We start from the raw sequence: 25,885 nt of genomic DNA, 5'->3' as shown, positions 1-25,885 counted from the left end.
TTATTATTGTTATTAACCCTTTCATGCATGAATTATGAGAACCTTAATCAAGATTTTTTTTCCTGAGAGTTTTATTCCTCTTTAGGCATGAAAAAAAGCAAACAATGTGATTGAATTTTTTTTTTTTTTTTTAATCAACCTGTTTTTCATGGAGCTACAAAAATGTCCACTCAGCTACACCATGAATTTTATTCTTGAAGCAAAGAAACATGTATTTAAAACCCAATATCATAGTGATATGAAAACAGTGAAATGAAACCATGTTTAATGCAGCTAATCTGATGTTTTCTCACATTTTAACATTATTCTAATCCTAGTTATTACTCACTTCATGGAGATAATATGCAAAAAAGAAATATTAACAATTGATTTCCACACAAGAACCAATCAAGAACAGCAAAGTTACAATAATGGTATGAATTGCAGTTTATGAGATGATGCATAAGTGTCCACTGTGTTGGTTGATATGGAACTAAAACAACAAAACCCATGAATATACAAGTGTAAAGCTGTCGAGTAACTGTCCACTGTAGTGACCACTATGCATGAAAGGGTTAATTATATAAGGAGAAGGGGTGGGAGTTTATAAGTCGTACTTCTTCTCACTCCTTTTCGAATATGTATTATATGTCTTATGTTTAAGTGTTTTGTTTATTTTCTTCTGTTTGACATTCATGTTCAAAATAAATACATCAATCAATCAATCAATACTTATTTATGCAATTGTATTTAACTTCTTCCTGCCTCACCTCAAGCATTCTATTTTTTTCTCCATGCCATGTTCTGGTATATGTGTATACAGTATTTTGTAAATAAAGTATGAAAAAAAAAAAAAAAAAGCTCTGCATCCCCATCCCAGCTGCACCCCAGCAAGCACCACATCATGATGAACACCTGGAGACACGCCCACACAGCGGCTCCCAGCCCTGCCATTGGCTACCTGATTAAATATTCAGTAAGTCGCGCAGTGATTGGCTGAAATCTCACAGTGCGATTTCATAAAGCAAATCTTTTCTAAGTTGTGTAAAGGGAATAAGTGGGAAAAAACCCTTGAGAAAACTGCGGATCTCTCTCTCTCTTTCTTTTTTTTCTCTCTCTCTTGCTCTCTCTCTCTCCTGTGCTGTCAATCGCTGGAGGATTTGTCGGAGTTTCCGCGCGTCTCTGCATCTGTGAGTACCTGAGTTCTGCTGGTGCTGATGCTGCGGTCTTCCTCTCGGTCCGGGATAACTGTATACGCTCCGCTGGGATCTGTCTACCGATACCGATAGAAAGTTGACCACTGTCCCGATAACGAAGGCAACTTTCTTCTCAGGGCAAATTAAAAGTCTCGTTTCAGATGATGTGTTTCCAGGTAGATCAGATACTAGATTACACGTGTAATTTTACTCTCTGTTATATATTTATATATTAATTGCCACGGAGAAAGTGATGCTTCATGGACACATATTACCGATGATTAGACACCAAGAGAGGAGATCACGGCATTATTATTATTATTATTATTATTATTATTATTATTATTATTATTATTATTATTATTATTATTATTATTATCATTATTTAATCCATTTATTTCTATTGTAACAACTTTTTCTGTCCCTTTTATTGGTGGTTTAAACAATTGCTTTTAGGTTCTGTCTGTTATTTATATGTGCATTGCTTTTTAATGTTATATAATACTCAAATTACTAAGATAGATAGATAGATAGATAGATAGATAGATAGATAGATAATTAAGTACATTATTAGGTTTATTTGAATAAAAGCATGTGTCATATGGGTAATAATGCATATATATAAAGTGTTTTTGTCATGTTAAAGTGTAGGCCTGAAGTGTTTTTAAAGTATTAGTTTATTGTGAGTTTGTTGAGAAGCAGATCATGCACTAACACAACATCTCTCCTGAAATGGATTGTTTTATTGTCAGATGTTTTTATTATTTTGCTTTAAATGGTGTGTAGTTGCATGAGCAATTGTTGCTCAAAGTGGCTGCTAAGTTGAATTCATGACAGTGTGTAGGTGTGTGTGTGTGTGTGTAGGTGTGTGCGTGTGTGTCTGTTCTGCAGTGAGGGTGTCCTTCACAGAGAAGAGCTTGTAGAAGCGTGTTTTGAAACTGAAGATGTTGCTGGCTCTTTGTCGCAGTGTTATCAGGATCAGAGTTGGGCTTGAACGCTCCAGAAAGCACATGCTGATGTTGCACGCTGTGGTAATGGCCTCTTAATGCCAACATAAATAACCAAATCGAAAACATTTCTCTGCTTTCAGCGACTGTTTTTTCCGGGGCTATTTCATGGTCTTTGACTGTTTTAGTACAAATGATTTTATTTATTTGATGCGTCCTATTCGTATCGCAGGAAAAGATGATTGTTGACCCTGAAATGAGTGCATCACTTACAGTTTTATGAGTACTTGTAGAAAAGTCACATTGTAACTTCACTTGAGGACTCAAGTGGGGAGTCTTGATTTTTTACTGCAGTGAATGTGAGTGCAGAAGAGGCTACTGTATGTCCTTGAGTGGATAAAATAGTACCCCACAATTTCATCAGGCTGGTCCTCAATGCTTCCATGAATCATCTTTTCACTTTCTACTTTCCTCCAGTAAGTGGTTAATACTTTGTCGGGTTCATACTGTTCATATTTTGGGGCTCCTTTACTTCTCCTCTGTTTTCAGACTGGTAATGAGTTGAAATATGCCCGCTGCCCTGGTGCAATACCTTGGGAATAAATGTCTCTACAGTATTTTACGCTCATATATGGGAGTACAGTTAAGCAAATGTGAGTTTACTTTAGAAGATCTATCACCTTTAAGTAAGTGTTTTCAGGTCAGATCAGGCTTCTAGTGTAAAAGGATTCCTCTAGCATCTAAAATTATATCATTTTTCAACATATTTTATTTCTACCTTCTGTTATTTCTCTCTTTTTCCTCATTTTTGCCCACAGTTCTTTATCTAACATGGATTATTTGAGCTATAAAACTGCCTTCTGTAGTGGAGAACTGCTCAACTCATTTGTCATTACATCCTGGTCTAATGGGGAGAAACTGCTTCATTGTGAGTTTTCGGTGTTGTTAATTAACCCTTCTCGCTATAACAGTCAGAGTCTACATTGCTACCAGCTCTCCAGCCGGCGTTATCACGGCGAGCCGGCGTTAGCCCGGCTATATTTCTGCAGGTGTCAGCGGAGGTGATCCACTGTGCTTCCTCTCTACTGCCGATGTGCTTTTGAGAGTATTACTCAAACAGCAATGCGGTTTTATCTTAAATTGAATTGTTGAGGGAGATGTTAAAGAGCCATACATCACTTGGACACTTGGTAGGAGAAAAGGGAAGAATCTGCAGCGGTATGGAAGCGGAGATGGGAAAGACTCAGTGGCATCACAGATAGAACGAGCGCAATGATGAGGGCTGTGTTCATAAATCTACGAGCTGAGCAAATCAAGTTGTCAGCTTGTAAATACTGTTTAGTGAGTGTGTGTTGAGTGTGTAAAAGTAAGTGCTGCTGCTGATGAGCCTTTTATTTTACCCCTAAAGAGGTGACCTTCTGCTTTTCTTTTTCTCTCAGTGATGTTTCTGCTCTCTCTTTTCTGTTTGAGCACCAGAAACACCACCTCTACACACTTACACAAGACAAGGTGATTAGATCAATCCTTCTCTGTTGGCCTTTTATGTTCCGAGCAATAATACAGGACTTGTACATCACGCAGCCATTTTAACCCAAAAAGCACTCCCCTATTTAAAGTTTGTATCTGTCCCAGAGGAAAGAACGCTTCAGGTCTGTTTATATCAGGTCATATTGGTTTCCTCTGTGCTCACTTGGCCTCTGGATAATGCCCTGCTCCATGTATGGATTTTCTGTCCTGTAATTCCTCTGCCTGTCTGCATGTGATGGGTTGTTCAGATCTAACCCTGCAGAACGCTGCTGATTGTGGTGGTATATCTTCATCTTTATGTCTGAGTATAGCAGAAAGCGCCGCCAATGATCTGCTGATGTTCGGCGAATGAATGGATTTTGGGAGAGTTAGCAACAAGCGCATGTGTTGCAGTTTGAAAACATATGACTTATAGGTTTTATTCGATTCTCAGTTGGCTCAACTCGGAATGGCATATCAGCCATAAAGAGCTGCATGTGATTTAGCTGAATCTTAGCCATTCTATTTATTTATTTATTTATTTTTTTTTTTAATTTGGTGCTTTTATGTTTTGTGTGCATTGATTTGCTTCACACATTTACTCAGCATGTCTGATTTATTTAGAAATTCAAGAAAGCAAAGATGGATTATTATTGGTAAAAGTCTGGTAGTTACTTGATTCAAAGATGCATCAAATTGCACGATCAGTTTCAGGAGTTTGCAGCCTATACAAAATTATAGCCTACTGATGTTTATTATTGATTTTCTAGTCTTGGCTGGACAATAAAGTTGTAGTGTTACTTTGTTATGTGGCCATGTTGCTGTAAAATGTGGCCAAATGTTGAGCTGGTGTTACTTTTATTAGGTATAAAGATCAGCAGCAGGTGATAAAAAATGTGCCCAATGATTAGAGTGGACATCTGGGCACATTTCAAATTTTATGAACAGATTGGAAAGCATGAACTACAGATTGTAAAATTTACCTCACAAAAATTGATATGTTCTGTATTGGAAAGATGCAGCTGTTTTCTTTATAGGTCATCATAGCTACAGTATATTCAAAGTAAAAAGATCAGATTTACCTCACTGCTTGTAATAATAATGAAAAAGATGCACAGTAATATAGAAAACTGAGCATGTGATGCACAGATTTACAGTTATTTAACCCTTTCATGCATGAATTATGAGAACTTTAGTTGAGTTTTTTTCCTGAGTGTTTTTATTCCACTTTAGGCATGAAAAAAATTGATTGAAATTTTCTTATGAACCTATTTTTCATGGAGTTACAAAAATGTCCACTCAGCTGGACACCATGCGTTTAATTTCTGAAGCAAAAAAAACATCTATTTAAAACCCACCATCAGAAAGTGATAAACTGTGTGTAAACTATGAAATAAAAACATTTTTCATGCAGCTAATCTGATATTTTCTCACATTTTAACATACTCTTATACTAGTTACTACTAACTTCATGCAGATAATATGCAAAAAAAACTTTTTGATTAAGAAAACTGTTAATTACAGTCTAATAACAATTAGCAATTGATTTAACACGTTAGTGCAGATCAGGTTTATCAAGAACAGCAAAGTTACAGTAATGGTATGAATTACAGTGTATGGGATGATGTATAAGCGTCCATTGTGTCGGCTGATATGGAACTAAAACAACAAAAACCCTAAATTTACAAGAGAACAGCTGGAGAATAACTGTCCACTGTAGTGACCAGTATGCATGAAAGGGTTAAAGGTGGATCAAATCAAGCTGTTAAGAGAAATCTAGATGGGATGATTATTCGATATTCAGTTAGCGCTGAATGGTGTGTTTTTTTCTCTAGGTGAGGATGTTGTTGTGGCCGGTTTTGCTGCTTCCTGTGCTCTCCTCAGCTCAGCGATCAGAACCCATGTTCTCAGCCGTAACCAAGACCGTCCTCCCTCCCGACTATGACAACAACCCAACCCAGCTCAACTATGGCGTGGCCGTCACAGATGTGGATGGAGACGGAGACCTGGAAATGTTTGTAGCTGGGTGAGAAAGACTAAAAGAACAGTGATGTGTTAAATATCTCTGTGTTAAACAAAGTTGAATCTATTCCAGCATGGGGCATCACTCGTAAATCCCAGACGTCCTTTTGCTCATTTCACAGTGTTATGATCACACAGCCTTTTTTTACATTAACCCATAAAGACCCAAAAAAACAAAAAAAAAAACAAAAAAAAAAAACTAAATCATCTACTGATCTAAAGTGTTTGATAACTGTTGTTCAGTTAATTACATCAATACATGTAAATAACTGGTGCAAAATGCAGTTTGTCATCTTTTCATTGTCATCAGATATGACCCCTTTGGACTTTTAGAGGCTCTGTAGTGAACATGGAAACACCATCATCTTCTACAACATTGATTCATCAGTAAAACCCATAGAGTTTGGATGGAGACAGTTTACAGTCACGGAAAAAAATTATTAGACCATCAAAAGTCGTCAAAAACAATGGTTATGCAATCAAGTACTAACTCCTGTGTGTATCATGTGACTAAAACAGACAGAAAAGAAAACATGGAATGCCTAAAAGCACTGTTTTTGTCAGTACAATGCCATAGCTATTGATGTAAGAACTGGAGTGATTTTGGTTATTATCAAGAAAACCATGGAAAATGGATAGATATCAGCTCTGAAATTAAACTCTTATGAGCTATTTTTTTTGTTATCATTATATTTGTCCAAACAAATGTACCTTCAGTTGTACCAGGCATTAAAATGAACAAGAAATTGAAGAAAACAAGGGTGGTCTAATAATTTTTTCCATAACTGTATGTTCAGCTGTTGATTTCTTTGCTGAAAAAGTCACTTTTTTAAAAATTTTTTTTAGTTTTCTCAGTTTTTTATGTAATAACCCTCAACTTTAGTCTGAGTTTTTATGAACATCTACATGAACAGAAACATAAATATAGGAAAATACTTGATTTTCACTGAAAAAATGTAACCCCCCCCCCCCATCAACACCAAAATTTTATCATTTATTCCTTGTGCCAGTATCAACATTTCCTGAAATTTTCATCAAAATCCATCCATAACTTTTTGAGTTATCTTGCACATGGTCAAACAGACTGACAAACCAATGTCGGCAAAAACATAACCTCCTTGGCGGAGGTAATAAAGAGGATAATATTATAATAAATGGTGATAAATCACTTAAAATAGGTTAAAGAGAGAGAAAAATTTATTAGGGAACTGCCATAAAATTAGCAATGGGTCTTTATGGGTTAAACACAGTTAAAGCAATTAATTAATCAGTGGAAACCAAAATAAAAGTACACTCATTTTCACAGCTAAAGGTTGACGACAAAGGCAAAAAGACTAAAAGACATGAGATGTTCGTAAGAGTGCCCCGAGGCTCACTCAGCTGATGAAAATGGATGTGATTGGATAGAGTGCCATTGATGGGAACAGTTTGGCAAGCCTGTCTATATCCAGCCAAGCAGAAATGAATTTCTCAACGCTTAACAGAATATAGATGGACCAAAATGACCCTGCTTAATAAATGTCATTTAGCCAAGACATCCTATTCAGCAGGTATCCTGGACATCAGGGCATCTCAGAATCCCATAAAAGATGTAATTTAATTGTGGTTTCAAACAATTGAAGGATGAATTTTTATAGTTTATATTCACTTGTTGACCTTCATAAGAGCAAAAGAGAGCCCAACTTTTTTGCATTCCTATTATCCTGTGTGCGTTTAACCTATCGGAACCAAATCACACTCACTCTATAATGTCCCACTTTTGTCATTTTACTTACATTTAAAAATAATTATATAAAATGGAGTTAACTGTCCGAGTAGTATTTAATGAGCAGATATTCTATGTTACATGTCTTTTTAGAGGCCTTTGCACTGTTCATGAATTTTACATACGCACTTAAAATAATTGATTTTCACACTTCAATTTGTTGTTGTTTTTTTTTTATTACCGCAATGATTGATTTAATAGATTCCAGATGCAATCCAGAATCAATAGTCCAGATAATTGCAGGTGTAATATGAAGCAGTCCCTGTGCTAAGATGCTGTTGTTATAATGTCAGAGTATAGCTCTAAAAAAAATACACACACTGTAAAAAAGGGTATTGGAGGTTGGTAAATACAAACTATGGAAATCAGTTACATTTTAATCAACAGTAATATTTAGCCAGTGAAATCTATTAGGATTAGCTAAATTCTACCTATTTGTTAACAGTAACAATTGCTACTTAAAATAATATAATAAAATCTACCCCATAGCGTTGTGATGTGTTGGAGGAGCAGCTGGGGGAGTTTCCCAGCATGCATTGGGGCAAACTAGTTGGGATAGTTTTTATGTGTTTAACAGTGTTCTGAGTTGATAAGAAGTGTTTTTTTTATATATATATATATATATATAGCACAGTTATGGTGTGTTTTACTGTTTTGATTAGTATTTTTTGTTGAATGAATAGTTCTGTTGAGTTGCATATTCTTGCACCATGAGCTAAGTTGCTCCTTTGTTTCATTATTCTCTGTAATGGTGTTCCATAAAGGGGTGGGAATAAATAAAATACAAGATTGAAGTCCTCATCTGTCAACCATCACATGCTTTTTAGGGTTAGAGTTGAATGGTGAATGCCTCCTGTGACTGGCAGCTTTTCAAATGAAACTGACCTTCCTTGAATAAGTAATGGTTAAATGGTTATACTGATTAGATGTTAATAACAACACTTAAATTAAGGGTGGGTGATACTGGGAATTTTGGTATTGATCTGATACCAATAGACACACACCTTAGTACCGATACTATCAATATTTAGATTGATACTCCCTGCCCTAAATTAAGTAGATAAACATATTCCTATTAACAATGGAGAGTTAATGTTACTCACTTTTTATGAGTAATTAGTTGTGTAATCTTTTGGGTTATGTAAGGTGGAGTTTAACTAATTTCTTTTAGTGTTATAGCTGTTAAATTTAATCACATTTTACTCAAAATATGGGGTAAAATCTACTCAACCAAAATGAGTGCAAATTGTTACCTCACTTTTACTGAGTAGATTCTAAAGGTTTGTTTTTACAGTGCACTAATCATTGTTTTCAGGCTCGTTTGGCAGCATGTTCAATTAAATCATGACATATCCAAAATACTAATTGCTGATGCTGACAGTCTTATATAATGCAGCTTGTTACGATGCTCCTTGACAGCTACAATGGCCCGAACCTGGTGTTAAAGTATGACAAGCATAGGAAAAGGCTTATCAACATAGCGGTTGACAACCGTAGCTCCCCGTACTACGCCCTGAGAGATCGTCAAGGCAACGCCATCGGAGTGACAGCATGTGACATAGACGGAGACGGTCGGGAGGAGATTTATGTCCTTAACACCAATAACGCCTTCTCTGGTACAGTATGTCACACGTTCAAAATACATGAACTTATGTGCGCACACACTGGCACAGGAGTTATACTTTGTTCTCATACAGTGACAAAGTAGTGGGATCCGTATGCAGATATGAAGCTTATCTCATCTGAGTCTTCATCAGAGAGCAGATAAGCTTTGTGCTACGATTAATCAATCTGAAAGCTACAAAGCTGCAACAACTCACCTTTATCATTTTTACAAAAACTCCTTTAACATTTCTCACTATCAGCGACTACAGCATCCTGTCTATTTTACAGTCACCCACGTTTTTTTTTTTTTTTTTTTTTTTCCAGATTGCATAATATCTCTTTTCTTTTCTCACTCTACAATCTTTGCCTGGTCTGAACTCTTCATTTCTCTGCATCAAGGTCGGGCAACGTATTCTGACAAGCTGTTTAAGTTCCGCAATGGACGTTTTGAAGATCTGCTGAATGATGACATTAACGAACACAGGGATGTAGCCAACCGTATGGCCGGGCGCTCAGTGGCCTGTGTGGACAGAAAGGTACGACACATATACACAAACTGTACCCACACACAATCAAAAGCATATGTAGATTCACACTACATGCTCACAAACGTAACTCCCCAGAGTGTCTTCTGCGTACATGCATGGGTGCTTCTGTTTGTTTACCAGTGATAACTCATGCCCTGCCTACGCCTACATGCCCTTCTCAGCATGTGCTATGACAGTTCATTTGGTGGAATGGTGTGCCATTTTCTCTCTTCTGTCCATCGCACCAGTGTAATTACAGAAGCCAGGGCTCGTTTGTTTTATGGAACATCGTACGAGGGGAGGAGTGATGACTGCACACTGCTGCTTTCTGCCCGTAGCATTTTCTCTCTTTCTCTCAGTCCCTTTTCCATTGTTTCTTCCCTCTTTCCACCTTCTTTTTTTTCCCCTCTCTAACTGACTCGCTCTTGCTTTTTCTTTGTCTCTTATCTCATACACACGCATTCTGTTTTCACTTCTAATCAGGTTTCGGGATAAAGAAGGTAATAGTGGGGAGAAGACTGTAGGGATTACAATAGATTTTTTTCCTTTTAACCACAGTCCCATCTCACTGAGCACTGATAGGTTGATATTTTTCCAAACTGATTGGAAAGATATCTATGTTTAATGGCAGAACGCCTTTAGAGGAAGCCAGAACCTTGATGTGTGTTCTTCCACGCATCTAAGGCAAAGAATACATTTCCATATTGCTACATAAGAGTCTTGTTTTTCTCCTTTTAAGCACTGAATGCACTGCTAGACATCATACAGAGGGTTACAAAGGCTAGGTTTGGAGTAGCTCATCATATAGCTAGGTAAATAAAACGCTGGAAGTTGTTTTCTCATAAATAAAGTGTTATCGTTCAAAAAACGAAGTATAATTAGTCATCCAACCACCTTAGCTCTCCCTGTCTCCTTGAAAGTATCGTACCATCATTAGTCTTATACAAACTGATGAAGGTGACATATTGAGAGGTCTCACATTGAACTGATGGATTGTTTCACTTTGCAGCGACAGGCGGATATAAGAACTCTGAGCATCTCTGGAAATAAATTGATTTTAAAAAGACTGACTAATTGAAATACCTGCGATAAAAAAAAGCCCAATACAGATTTCCTCTTCAAAACCAAAGAAAAAGGTAATTGTCTATTGAATAGCAAATATTCTGCCTTTTATGTGATGCTGACGTACAGTAAAAGGTGTTCAGTCACAAATCCCTGCACCCACATGCGCGTTGCGGGCATGCATGCCACACAGCTCACGACGCCAATTCCAGTGACAGAAACTAGCCTTGGGTTAAGACTTATTGAAAAATCGTTGACTTTTAAGTTTGTTAAGTAACTGCCAGTGGCCTTCAGGTCTTTTATTGTAGTTCATTCTCATTTTGTCAAGCTCTTAGAGCATGTGTGTATAAGCACAACCCTCTCCTCCAACCTCAGCAGGCCATAATGTGGCGCTTCATGACATTTACACCAACCAGATTCATTTACTTGTCCTACCCTGTAAAAGTATCATAAGGTTAACACAAATGTGATAGCCCGTGTTTGCATATCTGCATGTTTTGTATTGATTGAAATATGCTCGGCCTAGTGGGAAAGCTTGTTGAAATCGAGTGTGTAGTCTATTAGTGTGGTTCCGTCTGTGAGTTTGTGTCTGCAGGGACTCTGACTGATAATGGAGTGTGAAATTAATCTCCAAAGGGAGGCAGGGGAAGGAGTAGAGGGAGAGGCTGAGAAATAGGGTGTAAAGGGTAAGAAACGGGGTAAGTGGAGATAAAAGGGGGAAAAAAGAAGGTTTGACTGTGAAAAGGTAGAGATGTGGATGGCAGAGATGGTAGAGTAAAGCAAGAGATTGGTATAGTCTGGTGATATTCCAGATGTAGACAAATATCATGAAAAGAACAACACAAATTAGACAAATCGAACAGCCTATAGAGCTTCAAACTTGTGGCACAAAGCTTTTGGTCATTACAAATATATTGATGAATCACTGCTGCTTTAGTCATTACCAGCCTTTTGCTGAAACATTCACCATGTACCTAAATGTGAGTTAATCTGTCAAACGTTCATTCATTTTCTGTATCTGCTTAATCCTGTGGAGGCCTATCCCAGCTGGCATCAGGGTCAATCCTGGACACGACGCCTGTTCATTGTAGCGCTGACATATACAAATGAACAACCATTAAAGTGCATTTTACAACTGTGGGAGGAAGCCATAGAGAAACTATTTGGACGCAGGGAGAACATGTAAACTGGTTTTGAACCTAGTAGAGTCACCGTTAACCAGTGCATCACCATACCACCCAGTTAGGACCAAATAAGTAAATTAAATAAACTCACTGCCCAGCTTAGGATTTTTAGCATTTAGCATTTTAAATCCTCACAGTGTAATATTCATGCCTTTGTGCTCATGTGGAGTTTGCATTGGAGTCTGTTATGTGCTTGGAGTTGGATGTTAACGCCATTTCTAAGCTTATTCCTGTCTTGAAATGCTTACATTTACTGAATTCTACGTAGACAAATTCAGTATATTTTTTCTGCAAAAACTCTTATGCTCACTCCTAATGCCTCAGCACCTCTCATCTGTTATTCTACAGCAGCAACAGTGTGCACTACTGGACTGTAGTTAGTTAGTTAGTTTATTTCAGACACATACATAGTTACATATGAAGTGGACAGACACAGTTTGGATTTTGGTCGTCACATGGACTGTATGTAACTAATGGATGGAGGAAGCATGACATCACCTTTTGGTTTCTGAACAGCTGATTTTTAGCCAGTAATGTATGATTTGACCATTGCCATGTTGGTCATTTTGGAGCCAGATGTGACCGTATTTGGACTAAAGGGGTGGAGCTATTGGAGCCAGACAGGTCAGAGATGAGCTAATGCTAAATGCTAGCTTACTGATACAATAAAACAGGAAACGTCATCAAGCTTTTATATAACAAAGTATTTTTATGGTCTTTATAATGTAAGTTATTAGCTAATATGTTTTATTCAATAAAAAGAAGCTCAGAAAGTTTGTGAGCTGTCTGTCATATATACACAAGTCAATCAAAAGCTGCTACGCAACACACAAAAGCCTTCTAGTTACTCTAAAATACTTCAGATGGTGGTATAATGTAAAGATGGACCACCACATTACTTTTTAGATAGATCAAATAAAACTAATGAGTGAGTGGGTCCTGCTGAAAAATACAGACTTACTATTTGTAGAGACAAGTTCTGTTTGAGTCTGTAGCACCCAAGGCTTTATGGAACCAGCATCCAGAGGCTGTCAGTGGTATATTACCCTTTAAAATAGTTCTATATTGGGTTTGCTTTGGAGCCCAGCTCTTACCTCTGGGCAACTCTATTGTTAGCTTTGAAAAGGAATCCACTAATGTCAACAAACAATAGCCTTCCAGCACAAAACAGGCTCCAACATCAGCTTCGCATAACCACAACCAAATTCTACATAATGAACTTGAATAATAGAATAGAAGAAAAGAATAGAAAGCCTTTTATTGTCGTTATACAAGTATAACGAGATGTCAAATAATAACTAACATCTCAGTGATGGTTTTTGTAGAAGCATATCTAGTAGAAATAAAAGAGTCAAAGATTCTGATATACTTCATATCAAATCATCATCACATAGCTACACTTTTTGCAAAGAAGCATATCAGCAAATTCTGTGACTAATGTGCTCAAACGTATGGGAAAGATGTATTGTTCAGTTTAGTATGAGGCGTAGAACATGCAATTGAAAAGAAAATGGACATGAGTATGCAGTGTGGATTTGCATAGGTTGATGTCAACATCAGAACATTTTCTTACTTGAAAAACATAAAAAACATTTAATCCCTGAATCCTGCAGAAACTTGATATATTAAACTAAATATACATTAGAAAAAAGTTTAAAAATCTCTTTTAAAGTAAGGCCACTATTATAGAGAACCAGTAATATATATACACAACAAAAGTGCCAACCTTAATATAAAAGGTGCTTGTTTTTCACCTACAATAAAAGCTGAATTTGTTTTCCCCCACAGGGTACAGGACGTTATGCTATCTATATAGCTAACTACGCCAGTGGCACCGTGGGCCCTCATGCGCTCATAGAAATGGATGAGGCTGCGAGTGACCTGTCACAGGGTGTCATTGCCCTCTCCAATGTGGCAGAGCAGGCCGGAGTTAACAAGTTTACTGGTACGTGTTTTTGTTTGCTGTTGTGTTTTTGTTTTTGTGATAAAATCATGGCGTGTGTGGGTGACACTGACTTCACAGTATTCGACCATCAGTCTGATTTATACAGACGTCTGCAGAAGAGCATGTGCTTGTTGTACCCATAGAGTCTGAAATATGGGACTTCAGCACAGAGGCAGGGTGCTAGATTAGAGGAGAATAAGGGAGAATTGGAAAGGTGCCAGGCAAGAAAAAAGAGGGAAAGCGTGAGAAGGAAAGAGAACAAGATGAGTGTTAACAGGAGAGAAGAAAGAGATGGTGGGAGTGAAGTGTTAGTGGGCTCTTTTGGCCCTGTCAGCTGTTTACTCCAGTCAAAGTCACAGGTAAGCGAAGAGGAAGGGCGACACACACATACATCACAGCAGCTTAACAGCCCAGAGATGGCATCTATCACAGACCAGTGTGGTTCCCCAGGCTTCCCGATAAGGTATGGAAATAAACATGAGGAGGCACTACAGTAGTGTGCATTATACTGTATGTACAGATAGTTCAGTCAGAGTTTGTCTCTGCACAGTGTGACAAAAAGGTCAACCAAGACTCTGCAGCAGAATGACTGTTTTTCATTGGCTTATACTAAATCAGTCAAGTCTGTGTAAATTATATGTTGAAATGGGAATTTGAATGTGCAAAACACAAATCCATTGTGTAGCAGACAAAGTGGACTGTAAAAGTCAAAGCAAACCACAGTTTCTAGTCCATAAATTAACCCTTTAATGCATGAATTATGAGAACCTTAGTCAATATTTTTTTCTTGAGTGTTTTTTTTTCCTCTTAAGCATTAAAAAAAACAATGCAATTGAATTTTTTTTTAGAAACCTATTTTTCTTGGAGTTACAGAAATGTCCGCTCAGCTGGACACCATGTGTTTAATTTTTGAAGCAAAGAAACGTGTATTTAAAACTCATCATCAGAGAGTGGTATACTGTGTGAAAACTATTAAACAGAAACATTTTAATGCAGCTAATCTGATGTTTTCTTACATTTTATCATACTCTAATACTAGTTATTACTCATTTCATGGAGACAATATGCAAAAAAAAAACCCCATTTTGTTTCAGAAAACTGTTAATTACAGTCTAATAGCAATTAGCAACTGATTTACACTAACACATGGTACTGCAGATCAGGTTTACCAAGAACAGCAATGTTACAATAATTGTATGAATTGCTGTGTGTGGGATGATGCATAAGCTCCACTCTGTTGGCTGATATGGAACTAAAACAACAAAACCCATGAATAAACAATAGAACAGCTGTAGAATAACTGTCCACTGTAGTGACCCCTATGCATGAAAGGGTTAAATGAAAAGTAATGTGTGTTCAGTGCATACATTTCTCCTCCCTCTGATCAAAGGTAGAATTTAAATGGAATGATGTTTATATTTTTTGCTCTCCACAGATATAATGGGTTCCCCTGAGGGAATAAATAAAATGAATCTTATCTTATTTTTATCTAAAAACCATTCAAGACATTTAATTAAAACTCACAATAAATTATCTTTCATCTCTCCACAATCTGGCAGTGTTTTCTTTTGTGGGAAAATATAACTCAACAAACTTAATGTGTCACTAGTAATGTAAGCGGTGTAGTTATTTTAATTGTTTCATAAAAGTAATGTAACATTACATTTGATAAAGTGTTTTATACTCGACAGAAAGGATGAATTTGTGTCATGAATATAAAGTTAATCACAACACAATGAATAACTTTTACTAAAGCTTTTTTTATTTATATATTTCAGTGACATATGACTTAGATTAACACTGGAATGTTTTGATGTGAAAACAAGCAAAAATGTGTAAATCACAAACAAACTCTGGTCAGTTCTATAGTGAATGATAGGTTGAGTACAGGAACTTGTGACTGATGACAATTTGCATAGTCTATAGAGTAAAACAAAAAGAAGCAAAAGAAACAAAAAGAAAATTACATGAAACATTTACTCATTGCTGTTGAAAGTAAAAATATATGTGAGACAGAATGTGAACTCTGTGAGTAATCTGTAATCAAACCCACATGAACATAAGTGCACATCTTCAAGTTCCCAGTTATTATTTGACTTCTGACTAAGAGGAGAGTTTAGAGACTCAACTTACAAGAGAAGGATGTATATTCAGAAAATTACTCACTGAAGGAGGAAAATGCGACTGAAACTGCCACAATTTCAAGCTCAAGAGGAGTGTTGAGCCAAGGATGAGTTAAGAAAAACACTTACAGCCATAAAAATCTGTATTTATAAGTTAGATGAATCAAGGTAGTTTTTGAAATATATAGCATTTTTAATACAACAACTGCACCCTGAATTTTCTAGGTATTTCTGTGTAATATTTTTTTTCACGATAAAAGTCTTGTGACATAGTTCTGGCAACTGAAACACTGGATTCAGTGGGTTAGAGAAAGAGCTGTTTGTATGAACATCATTCTTACTGGATTGTGTTTTCTTGGACACCTTATTGTTTATCCTCAATTTGATGCAGAATTTTCATTGTTTCTGTGACAATGACAATAAAGTTCTATTCTATTCTATTCTATTCTATTCTATTTAATCAGAGTATGTAGTTTCATGTTTGATGTATCCATTGGTCAGTTGTGATTGTCACACATTAGATACAGTCGCGGAAAAAATTCTTAGACCACCCTTGTTTTCCTCAGTTTGTCGTTCATTTTAATGCCTGGTACAACTAAAGGTACATTTGTTTGGACAAATATAATGACAACAACAAAAATAGCTCAGCATTACTCATTTCACTTTAACCCCTGATTTATTTATTTATTTATTTATTTATTTATTTATTTTTTATTTATTTTTTTTTTAATGGGCTCAGCTGGCTGACAGGCAGCTGTCTGTACCGATAAGGCAGCAGCCGACACCAACTGTACTCCCAGTCATCATTGCCCATTTTTCTAACACCTTTGCTTGTGTATCCTCTTTTATTTGGACATTTTACCAGGGAGTATCTCACACTACTTTTTTTTTTTTTTTTTTTTTTCCTACTTGTCTTGTCCAGCGTTCTAACAGCACAGTGGTAGTCTGGTTCCTTTTGGTGCTCAACAAATTTGCTTTGCCAAGGGTAACTTCATAAAGTATATGAAGCACCCTTTGATATTCTACTGTGTTTATTATGAGTTTTGTTGAACCACATTTCGATGCCAGACCTGACATGGGGGGTGGGGGTGGGGGGGTAGAAGAAGGGGAGAGAACAAGAGAGAAGAAGGTGGCGAAGACCCTCACAAGAAAGTATCAACAATACAAACAGCAACAACCATGGAGACAATTATAATGGTGACAATAACTACAACCACAACTGAGTAAACTGGACAGAAGAGAGAGAAAAAAACAAAACAAACAAAACTACAAAAAAAAAACCAAACAAAAAAAAAACACAACAATGAGATACATAAGACCTATGAAATGAAGAATATAAGAAAGCATGAACAAAATGTCGTATACCACATTCGCACAAATAATACCTATAACAAATAATACCAGAAACACAACCCCTGATTTAAAACAAATGGCAAAAGCCTTCTACAGAGTCCATCTGTGTCCACACATGACACATGGGATGGCGTTACAATGTGCATGTTCAATTAACAGTGAACTTAAACTATTAATATTTATGTTTTATCTGTTTCACTCATTTCATCCCATAGTAAAAGATAAAAAAGATGAAAAACAGAACTTTAAATTCACATAGATTTAACTTTTTTTTTGGTTTTGTTTTGTTTGGTTGCTTATTGGTTTTTACCCAAACTTGATACTTTGAAAAATAAAAAGTGTCAGAAAAAGTTGGTCTTTTAGAAACAACATTAGCATATGTTATGTTTATATATACCTACAGCTTACATCTCCACAGTAAATGTTTATATACAGTCACGGAAAAAAATTATTAGACCACCCTTATTTTCTTCAATTTCTCATTCATTTTAATGCTTGGTACAACTAAAGGTACATTTGTTTGGACAAATATGACAAAAAAAATAGCCCAGCGTTACTCATTTCACTTTAACCCCTGATTTAAAACAAATGACAAAAGCCTTCTACAGAGTCCATCTGTGTCCACACATGACACTTGGGATGGCGTTACAATGTGCATGTTCAATCAACAATGAAAGTACACTATTAATATTTATGTTTTATCTGTTTCACTCATTTCATGCAGTAGTGAAAGATCAAAAAGATGAAAAACAGAACTTTAAATTCACATAGATTTAACTGTTTTTTTTTTTTTTTGGTTGGTTATTTATTGGTTATTACCCAAACTTGATACTATGAAAACTAAAAAGTGTCAGAAAAAGTTGGTCTTTTAGAAACAACATTACCATATGTTATGTTTATATATACCTACAGCTTACATCTCCACGGTAAATGTTCATATACAGTCACAGAAAAAAATTATTAGACCAGCCTTATTTTCTTCAATTTCTCATTCATTTTAATACCTGGTATAACTAAAGGTACATTTGTTTGGACAAATATAATGATAACAACAAAAATAGCTCATAAGAGTTTAATTTCAGAGCTGATATCTATCCATTTTCCATGGTTTTCTTGATAATAACCAAAATCACTTCAGTTCTTACATCAATAGCTATGGCATTGTACTGTCAAAAACAGTGCTTTTATGCATTCCATGTTTTCTTTTCTGTCTGTTTTAGTCACATGATACACACAGGAGTTAGTAGTTGATTGCATAACCATTGTTTTTGATGACTTTTGATGGTCTAATAATTTTTTCCACGACTGTACATATGCAACACCCTGTTCACCTGTGGTTTTCAGGTTATTAATTCAGTCTTTACTATAAAAACATTAAACTGTTAATCGTGTTTTTAGCAGATACAATGCTAAACTTTGAGAAAACCTTGCCCAATAAATGAAGCAGAGACAGCACCATTTATGCTGTTTTAAAAAAAGTTGAATTTCCATCCGTTTTAATGCCTTTAAAATTAAATGTATAACCCTGAAATTCATCAAAAATCTTCAGTCCTTCTTCTAAACTTGCAGCACCACTTACTTCACAGCCGCAGGGAACCCCTCTGATGGATAGGTGTTTTGATTTGACAGAAGGACAATGAATGACAAACTGAATTTCACCATGATATGTTACTTTGAATTCACCGTGAGTAAAAAAGAAGGAGCTGCGGTGTGATACTTGAAATGTCTTTGACCTTGATTTCCCTCTAAGTTTGGGCAGGAATGACTTTGGATGTGAGTGTGACGGTATCAATCTTCATCACGGATGGATCTTTTTCCATGTAGGATGTCACCGAAGCCACCAGGGGGGCAGAGTGAGCTTGCTCCAAGTTGCTGCAAATGATTTATTGAAGTCGGCTTTGTCATCAAACTGCTGTTAATCAGTGCAGAGGGACACTCAGTAAAGTTGTATATCTAATGGTTACACATCTCTGGGGAGATAGCTGAGGTTTATGGCCGTGGGGGGCCAGTGATATTTGTCTGGGTTGATGGAACAGGCCAGTAAATCAGACCCAGACCCGACTCACAGCACTGACTCTACATACTGGAAGGGCAATCAGAGCCTTTTCAACTCCATAATTAGACTCCGCTGGTCTCAGATGGACACTTTAGCGAGACACTTCACTTTATAGAATGTCATTGGAAAACCTGGGGTCATATCGAGTGTGTATTGAACAGGCACTAGGATCCTTTTATAAGGAGTAAATGACTGTTAGCTTTTGGTTAATGCAAAAGACTCTCAGCGTGTGTTGTGTCTTCACATTTATGTATTTGTTTGTGTTCGTGTGCAGGTGTGTTTATATGTATGTGTGGGTGTTTATGTGTGTGTGTGTTTGTGTAGTCCATCAGAGCCAGTGTCTGTGTCAGCAGAAACACCTGCCTCTGCTCAAAGCAAATAGCCTGGAACAACAGTAATGATCTCCTTTTTCACCGAGCGTCTTCTTTCCCCCTATGTTCTCTGTTGTTTTACTGATCCTGCTTCATTTTTTTCTTTCTAAATTTGTCTACTAACCTTCTTTTTAGCTGAATAACTTTCTCTTTATCACGGTGGTTCCCAGCCTTTTTTGGCTCGTGACCCCATTTTAACAACACAAATATCTGGCGACCCCAGACATTCAAAAAGGAGACTTTTTTTTTTTGGCTAAAGTTAATTTGTTTTTGATCATGTAATAGTTTGCTATACTATGTTGCAAATAAATGTTGATTTTAGATGATATTTAGGCTATACGATGTATATCACAGGTGTCAAACATGTGGCCTGGGGGCCAAATCTGGCCCACCAAAGGGTCCAGTCCGACTCTTGGGATGAATTTGTGAAATGCAAAAATTACACTAAGATGTTAACAATCCTTTTAGTTCAGGTTCCACATTCAGACCAATTCAATCTCAAGTGGGCGGGACTTGTAAAATACTGTCATAATAACATACAAATAATGACAACTCCAAATTTTTCTCTTTGTAAATGTAAATATTTTCATGTATTTACACTGAAACAAAGCATAACTTCACAAAAAATGTGAATAACCTGAACAAATATGAACAAATTGAAATGTCTTAAGAGAAGTAAGTACAATTTTAACAAGATTCTGGCTGTTAAATGTTTGGTGTATTTTTTATATTATAATGTAAATGTGTAAATGATAAACTTGAGGCATAATATTGTTAAAATTCCACTTAATTTTTCAGTTTGTTCATGTTATTCACATCTTTTGAAGGGATAGTTTGTAGATGTAAACCTTTTCATTGTGTAAATTAACTTTTTTCTCTCTAAAACAGAGAAAAGTTTGGAGTTGACATTATTTATATATTATTTTGTTGTTTTTTTACCGGTCCGGCCCACTTCAGATCAAATTTCGCTAAATGTGACCCTTGAACTAAAATGAGTTTGACACCCCTGATGTATATTATTATGGATGGAGGCAGAAAAGCCAGGTGTAGATTACTGCACAAAGTGAGAATTTTATTTTCCTTGGTCAGGATATGTACAGTCAGTCCAGCTTGGATTTACAAGGCTGATAATTAATACTGAACAAACAAGAACTCAAACTAAGAATTATGAAAGAGCTGCAGCATCTGAAACCGACCACAATGAACATTTGAAAGATAAACAGAACCACAGTGCTTCAGTTTCAGACTCACAGTTTGTCATGTCTTTTATGTGTGGGATTGTCTCACTCAAGTCACCATATATTTTTTAGTAGTAAGTTTTTTTTATTTTATTTTTATCAAATACTAGAAATTTCCCCATTTGAATTCCAGGCGACCGATCCGACCCCAAGGTTGAAAAACACTGCTTTATCATCTCACCTCTCTCTCTTCCACTTTTTCTTTATTTTTCTTCTACCTGCACAGGAGGGCGAGGTGTTGTCGTGGGGCCCATTGTAAGCCAGACCTTATCTGATGTATTCTGTGATAATGAATACGGACCCAACTTCCTGTTCAGGAATAATGGAGATGGAACGTTTACTGACGTGGCGCAGCAGGCTGGTACGAGGAACATCGCAGCCGTGTTGATCAGCTAATACAATAGCCGACGCAGAAAGAAAACCCACTGATGCCTCTTTTGTAGGTGTGGAGGATCCCATGCAGCACGGCAGAGGCGTTGCTCTGGCAGACTTCAACCGGGACGGAAAGACGGACATTGTCTATGGAAACTGGAATGGACCACATCGCCTGTACATGCAGCTGAACAACCGCAAGCAGAAGTTCAAGGTGTGTCAGGATGTACATTTTTATAAAAGTTAAACATAATTACCACCAGAACTGGGAAGGGAGGAGGTGACACATTACTGATTTACACTGTTAAGATATAATAATGTAAATACTTTATAAACAAGTGGTGCCAGGAACAACAAACCCCGCCCCTCACATGTATTATGTCATCATGTCTATGCGTGTGCTGATGTCAGCATATCAATTGCCTCTATGTGCCAAGTTTGAAGGAAATTGAAACAAAATTGATGTTTTGATAGACATTAAATTTTTTTCCTGGTATTTTTTTTTCCACTAAATTTATTTCCTGAGATATTTTTTCCCTACTAATTTTTTTTCCTGTTTTTTTTTTCCCTATTTTTTTTCTGGTATTTTTTTTCCCTGCTAAATTTTTTTTCCTGGTATTTTTGTTCCCTGCAAATTTTTTTCCTGGTATTTTTATTTTCCCTGCTAAATTTTTGTCCTTAGTATTTTTTATCCCCACTAATTTTTTGTCCTAGTATTTTTTTCCCTGCAGATTTTTTTCTTGGTATTTTTATTTTCCCTGCTAAATTTTTTTCCTTAGTATTTTTTATCCCCACTAAATTTTTTTCCTAGTACTTTTTTTCCCTGCTAATTTTTTTTCCTGGTATTTTTTTTTACCTGCTAAATTTTTTTCCGAGTATTTCTTATCCCCACTAAATTTTTTCCTGGTATTTTTTTTTCCCTGCTAATTTTTTTTCCCTGCTAAATTTTTTCCTGGTATTTTTTTCCCCCACTAAATTTTTTCCTGGTATTTTTTTCCCACACTAAATTTTTTTCCTGGTATTTTTTTCCCTACTAAATGTTTTTCCTGGTATTTTCTCCTCACTAAATTTTTTTCTTGGTATTTTTTTCCCAACAAAATTTTTATCCCCACTAAATTTTTTTCCTAGTACTTTTTTTCCCTGCTAGTTTTTTTTCCTGGTATTTTTTTTAGCTGCTAAATTTTTTTCCGGGTATTTCTTATCCCACAAATTTTTTTTCCTGGTATTTTTTTTTCCCCTGCTAATTTTTTTTCCTGGAATTTTTTTTCCCTGCTAAATTTTTTCCTGGTATTTTTTTCCCACACTAAATTTTTTCCTGGTATTTTTTTCCCCACACTAAATTTTTTTCCTGGTATTTTTTTCCCTACTAAATGTTTTTCCTGGTATTTTCTCCTCACTAAATTTTTTTCTTAGTATTTTTTTCCCAACATTTTTTTCCTGGTATTTGTTTTTCCCTCTAAATTTTTTTCCTGTTTTTCTTTCTTCCCCCTAACTTTTTCACCTACGTCCATGTACATACCGCCCCCCCCCCACACACACACACACAACAAATTTACAGATTCTTTTATTTTATGAAGGCCCCACAACATTAACCTTTCATGAGGCCCACAGTTGCTAGCAGCGCCTCGGAGTAAAATCATTGTTCATGTTGTTGGTTTTAATCCAAAATAACCTATTAAAACACCAAAGTGCCACATTAACACAGCCTGCTGAATTATTCTTTTTGTCATGAAACTCTGGTAGGTTTAAGAGCACCTCAGATAAGGTCTGTATGAGTGCAAGAAAAAACACAGAGAAAACATTGTAAATGTAGTGTGCTCTTAAATGGGTACTGCTTTTTGGTCTGCCTTTCTTAGGTGCTAAAACCAGAGCCAAAATTAACACTAGCCTTTTCAGAGACTCACATGATTTTACATGTGTCCTGTGATTCCCTATCATACAGATGCCCCTGAACTACTCACATCCACACCTGGACATTCAGACACAGATCACCTCAGTTTCAGCCTCTTTCTGACTTTGCAGCTGTTTTTGGAGTCATGCAGTGAATGGAGTTAGACTTTAAAGTTACACTTTCATCCAACGTATTACTATGAATGTTTTAAGTGTTGTTTTAAAGGTCCAGTGTTTATGATTTTTTTGGACTCTAGGAGGATTTAATTACAGAGGTGGAACATAATATCTATTCATTTGTATACAATTAGTGGCAATGGTTGTGTTTTCTTTTTTTTTTTTTTTTGGTGTAATATTAGAGGATAGGGAGTTGGTTGAGGTGCACTGAAATTGTCATGTTTGTACAGTTTTTCCATTTTATCCACTGGTATCCATTATTTAAGTGCATTACCACGACAGTCTATGTTGAGCACGGACCGGAGTTAAAAAAAAAAAAACAAAAAAAAACAGACAATTAACACTCACTTTTATTATTTTTAGCATCATTAATTTTATTTAAGTGGGGCAATACATACAGACAGTTACATTTAAAAGAATGCAACCAAGGCAATGTATAGCAGCTAATTTGCAGATTGTGTCCTGGTTAGGCTTTTAAAAAACAACATTAAAATCAGTAAATAGACTTATGTGACATTTGACGAAACACACACTCTTTAACACAGATCAAAACATGGTGTAATGAGGTACTTATGTATTTTTATGGCTGCTATAGGTGATGGTGGGAGGTATTCAGTTAGTTTGATTCTTAAATTTCACTGCTAGATGTCTTTAAATATCACATACTGAAACTTTTAACTAGGCAATAAAGCTGAAAAGTCCTAAAACATAAATTTAAGCCTGGCAGTGAACACCTCACAACAGTACTCAGTGCTGATTAACCCATAAAGACCCAGTGCTACTTTTGTGGAAACGTTTCTCTCTATTTAACCTTTCTTAAGTGATTTATCACCATATATTATAATATTATCCTCTGAATTTTGCATTTTTTTCAGTGTAAATCAGGTATTTTCCCATATTTAATTTACTGACCATGTAGATGTTCATAAACGTTCAGATTAAAGTTAGTTGTTATAATATCAGAAACAGAAAAAAACTAATGAAAAAGTGACTCTTTCAACCAAATATATCATTAACTGAACATAAACCAAGTGTCTCCATCCACTGTTATTGATCAAACTCCATTGGTTTTACTGGTGAATCAATGTTGTTTCCACATTCACTACTAAACGTCCAAAGGTGTCATATCTGATGACCATGAAAAGATGAAAAACTGCATTTTATACCAATTATTTGCATATATTGACAGGATTAGTGGATCAAAAGGTATTAAAGGAGTGGTATTTTGTTTTTTTTTTTTAAATTGAGTTATGCATTTTAAAACATTTGAAACAACAATGTTCATCGGAAGTCTTGACCTTATATGTGCAAATGTTGTGACATAACTAGTTATAGACGTAACTAATTAAGCAGGAATTAAAACGAGTTGTAGAAATCCACTCAATTTTTTTTGCCAAAATGAATATAAAGATAGCTTTGCAGCACCTGGAGGATTCAAATTCAAACTTTTGGAACTATTAGGATCCACAAATACACAAATAAATGAACGAAAGACTAATAAAAGTGGGTTTAACAAAATGTGATCCCTTTAAACATTTTACATCAATAGATGATTTTAGTCCTCAGTGGCTGTTTGTTATTTGTTAAAATATTTCAGTTTACCTTCAGTTGAATCAATCACCCAAAAAAAGTCAAGTATGTACTGTAGATCACAGAAAACAAAGAAAAAATATTTTCTAACCTTTGTACTGGTGTGACCCCTTTGTAACCACCAGTATTTAAATGAATGAATGAATGAATGAATGAATGAAATCTTTATTTCAAACATGTCGACAGTGTTCGAAATAAACAAAAATCAACCAACAAAATATAAATACTGGTACATAAATGACTGTTAAGCTAAATAAATAAATAAATAAATAAATAAATAAATAAAAAAATAAAACAAATTAAATGAAATTATACATGCTTGAAAAGGAGTAGGTAGAAGTAAAAATTTATGTACTCCTACCCCCAATTTCTATTCCTCCTGATCATTATATAGTAGTTATTATTTTGTATGAATATAACAATAATAATAATAATAATAACAATGATAATAATAATAATAATAATAATAATAATAATAATAATAATAATAACAATGTCACACATCCTTTTTACCTATGTACACTAATTTAATAATACCCATTTACAACTTTTCCTACCAGATATTAATAAAAACTAAAAAGAACAAAAACAAAACAAATACAAAACAAACAAAAACCCTCAAACAAAAACACATGTACATACATAATATAAATACATATAATATTCTATATTGTCCTATATAGTAATAATATATTCATATGTCCATATTTAAACTAGATATTCTCAGCACATATGTGTCAAAACCCCACTATGAAAAACAACCGGATTCCCCCCCTCAGGCCCTTTCCTCTCTGTATTTTGTAAAAATCATTTGAGTAAGTGAGTAAGTGTAGTGTATTTGCATATTTTTTTTCTCAGTAACTGTAATCGAACACTTATTTTGCCATTTAATTACATGGGGCTGTTAAATGTAGCTAGTAACCACATTAACCTTGGAATCAATATCAGTTCAGGTCCCAGAACACTGTAGAGTTAAT

The 25,885-nt window shown here is 35.7% G+C and overlaps 1 protein-coding gene across 1 annotated transcript in view; it reads left to right on the top strand.

Annotated features, from left to right (window-relative positions):
- Positions 1–1,175: 1,175 nt before the first annotated feature.
- The window catches only part of crtac1b (cartilage acidic protein 1b), a 43,395-nt gene continuing 18,685 nt past the window's right edge, over positions 1,176–25,885 (top strand). The window contains exons 1-7 of the mRNA XM_030155156.1: positions 1,176–1,351; positions 5,464–5,654; positions 8,835–9,031; positions 9,420–9,556; positions 13,582–13,738; positions 21,106–21,240; positions 21,323–21,465. Of these exons, the coding sequence (XP_030011016.1) occupies positions 1,337–1,351; positions 5,464–5,654; positions 8,835–9,031; positions 9,420–9,556; positions 13,582–13,738; positions 21,106–21,240; positions 21,323–21,465 (975 nt within the window). The 5' untranslated portion in view covers positions 1,176–1,336. The remainder of the gene's footprint in view (positions 1,352–5,463; positions 5,655–8,834; positions 9,032–9,419; positions 9,557–13,581; positions 13,739–21,105; positions 21,241–21,322; positions 21,466–25,885) is intronic.

Source organism: Sphaeramia orbicularis, chromosome 15, assembly GCF_902148855.1.
Source record: "Sphaeramia orbicularis chromosome 15, fSphaOr1.1, whole genome shotgun sequence".
Lineage (NCBI taxonomy): Eukaryota > Metazoa > Chordata > Actinopteri > Kurtiformes > Apogonidae > Sphaeramia > Sphaeramia orbicularis.
Note: the sequence above shows the minus strand (reverse complement) of the source record. Positions and strands in the feature narration are given on the sequence as shown.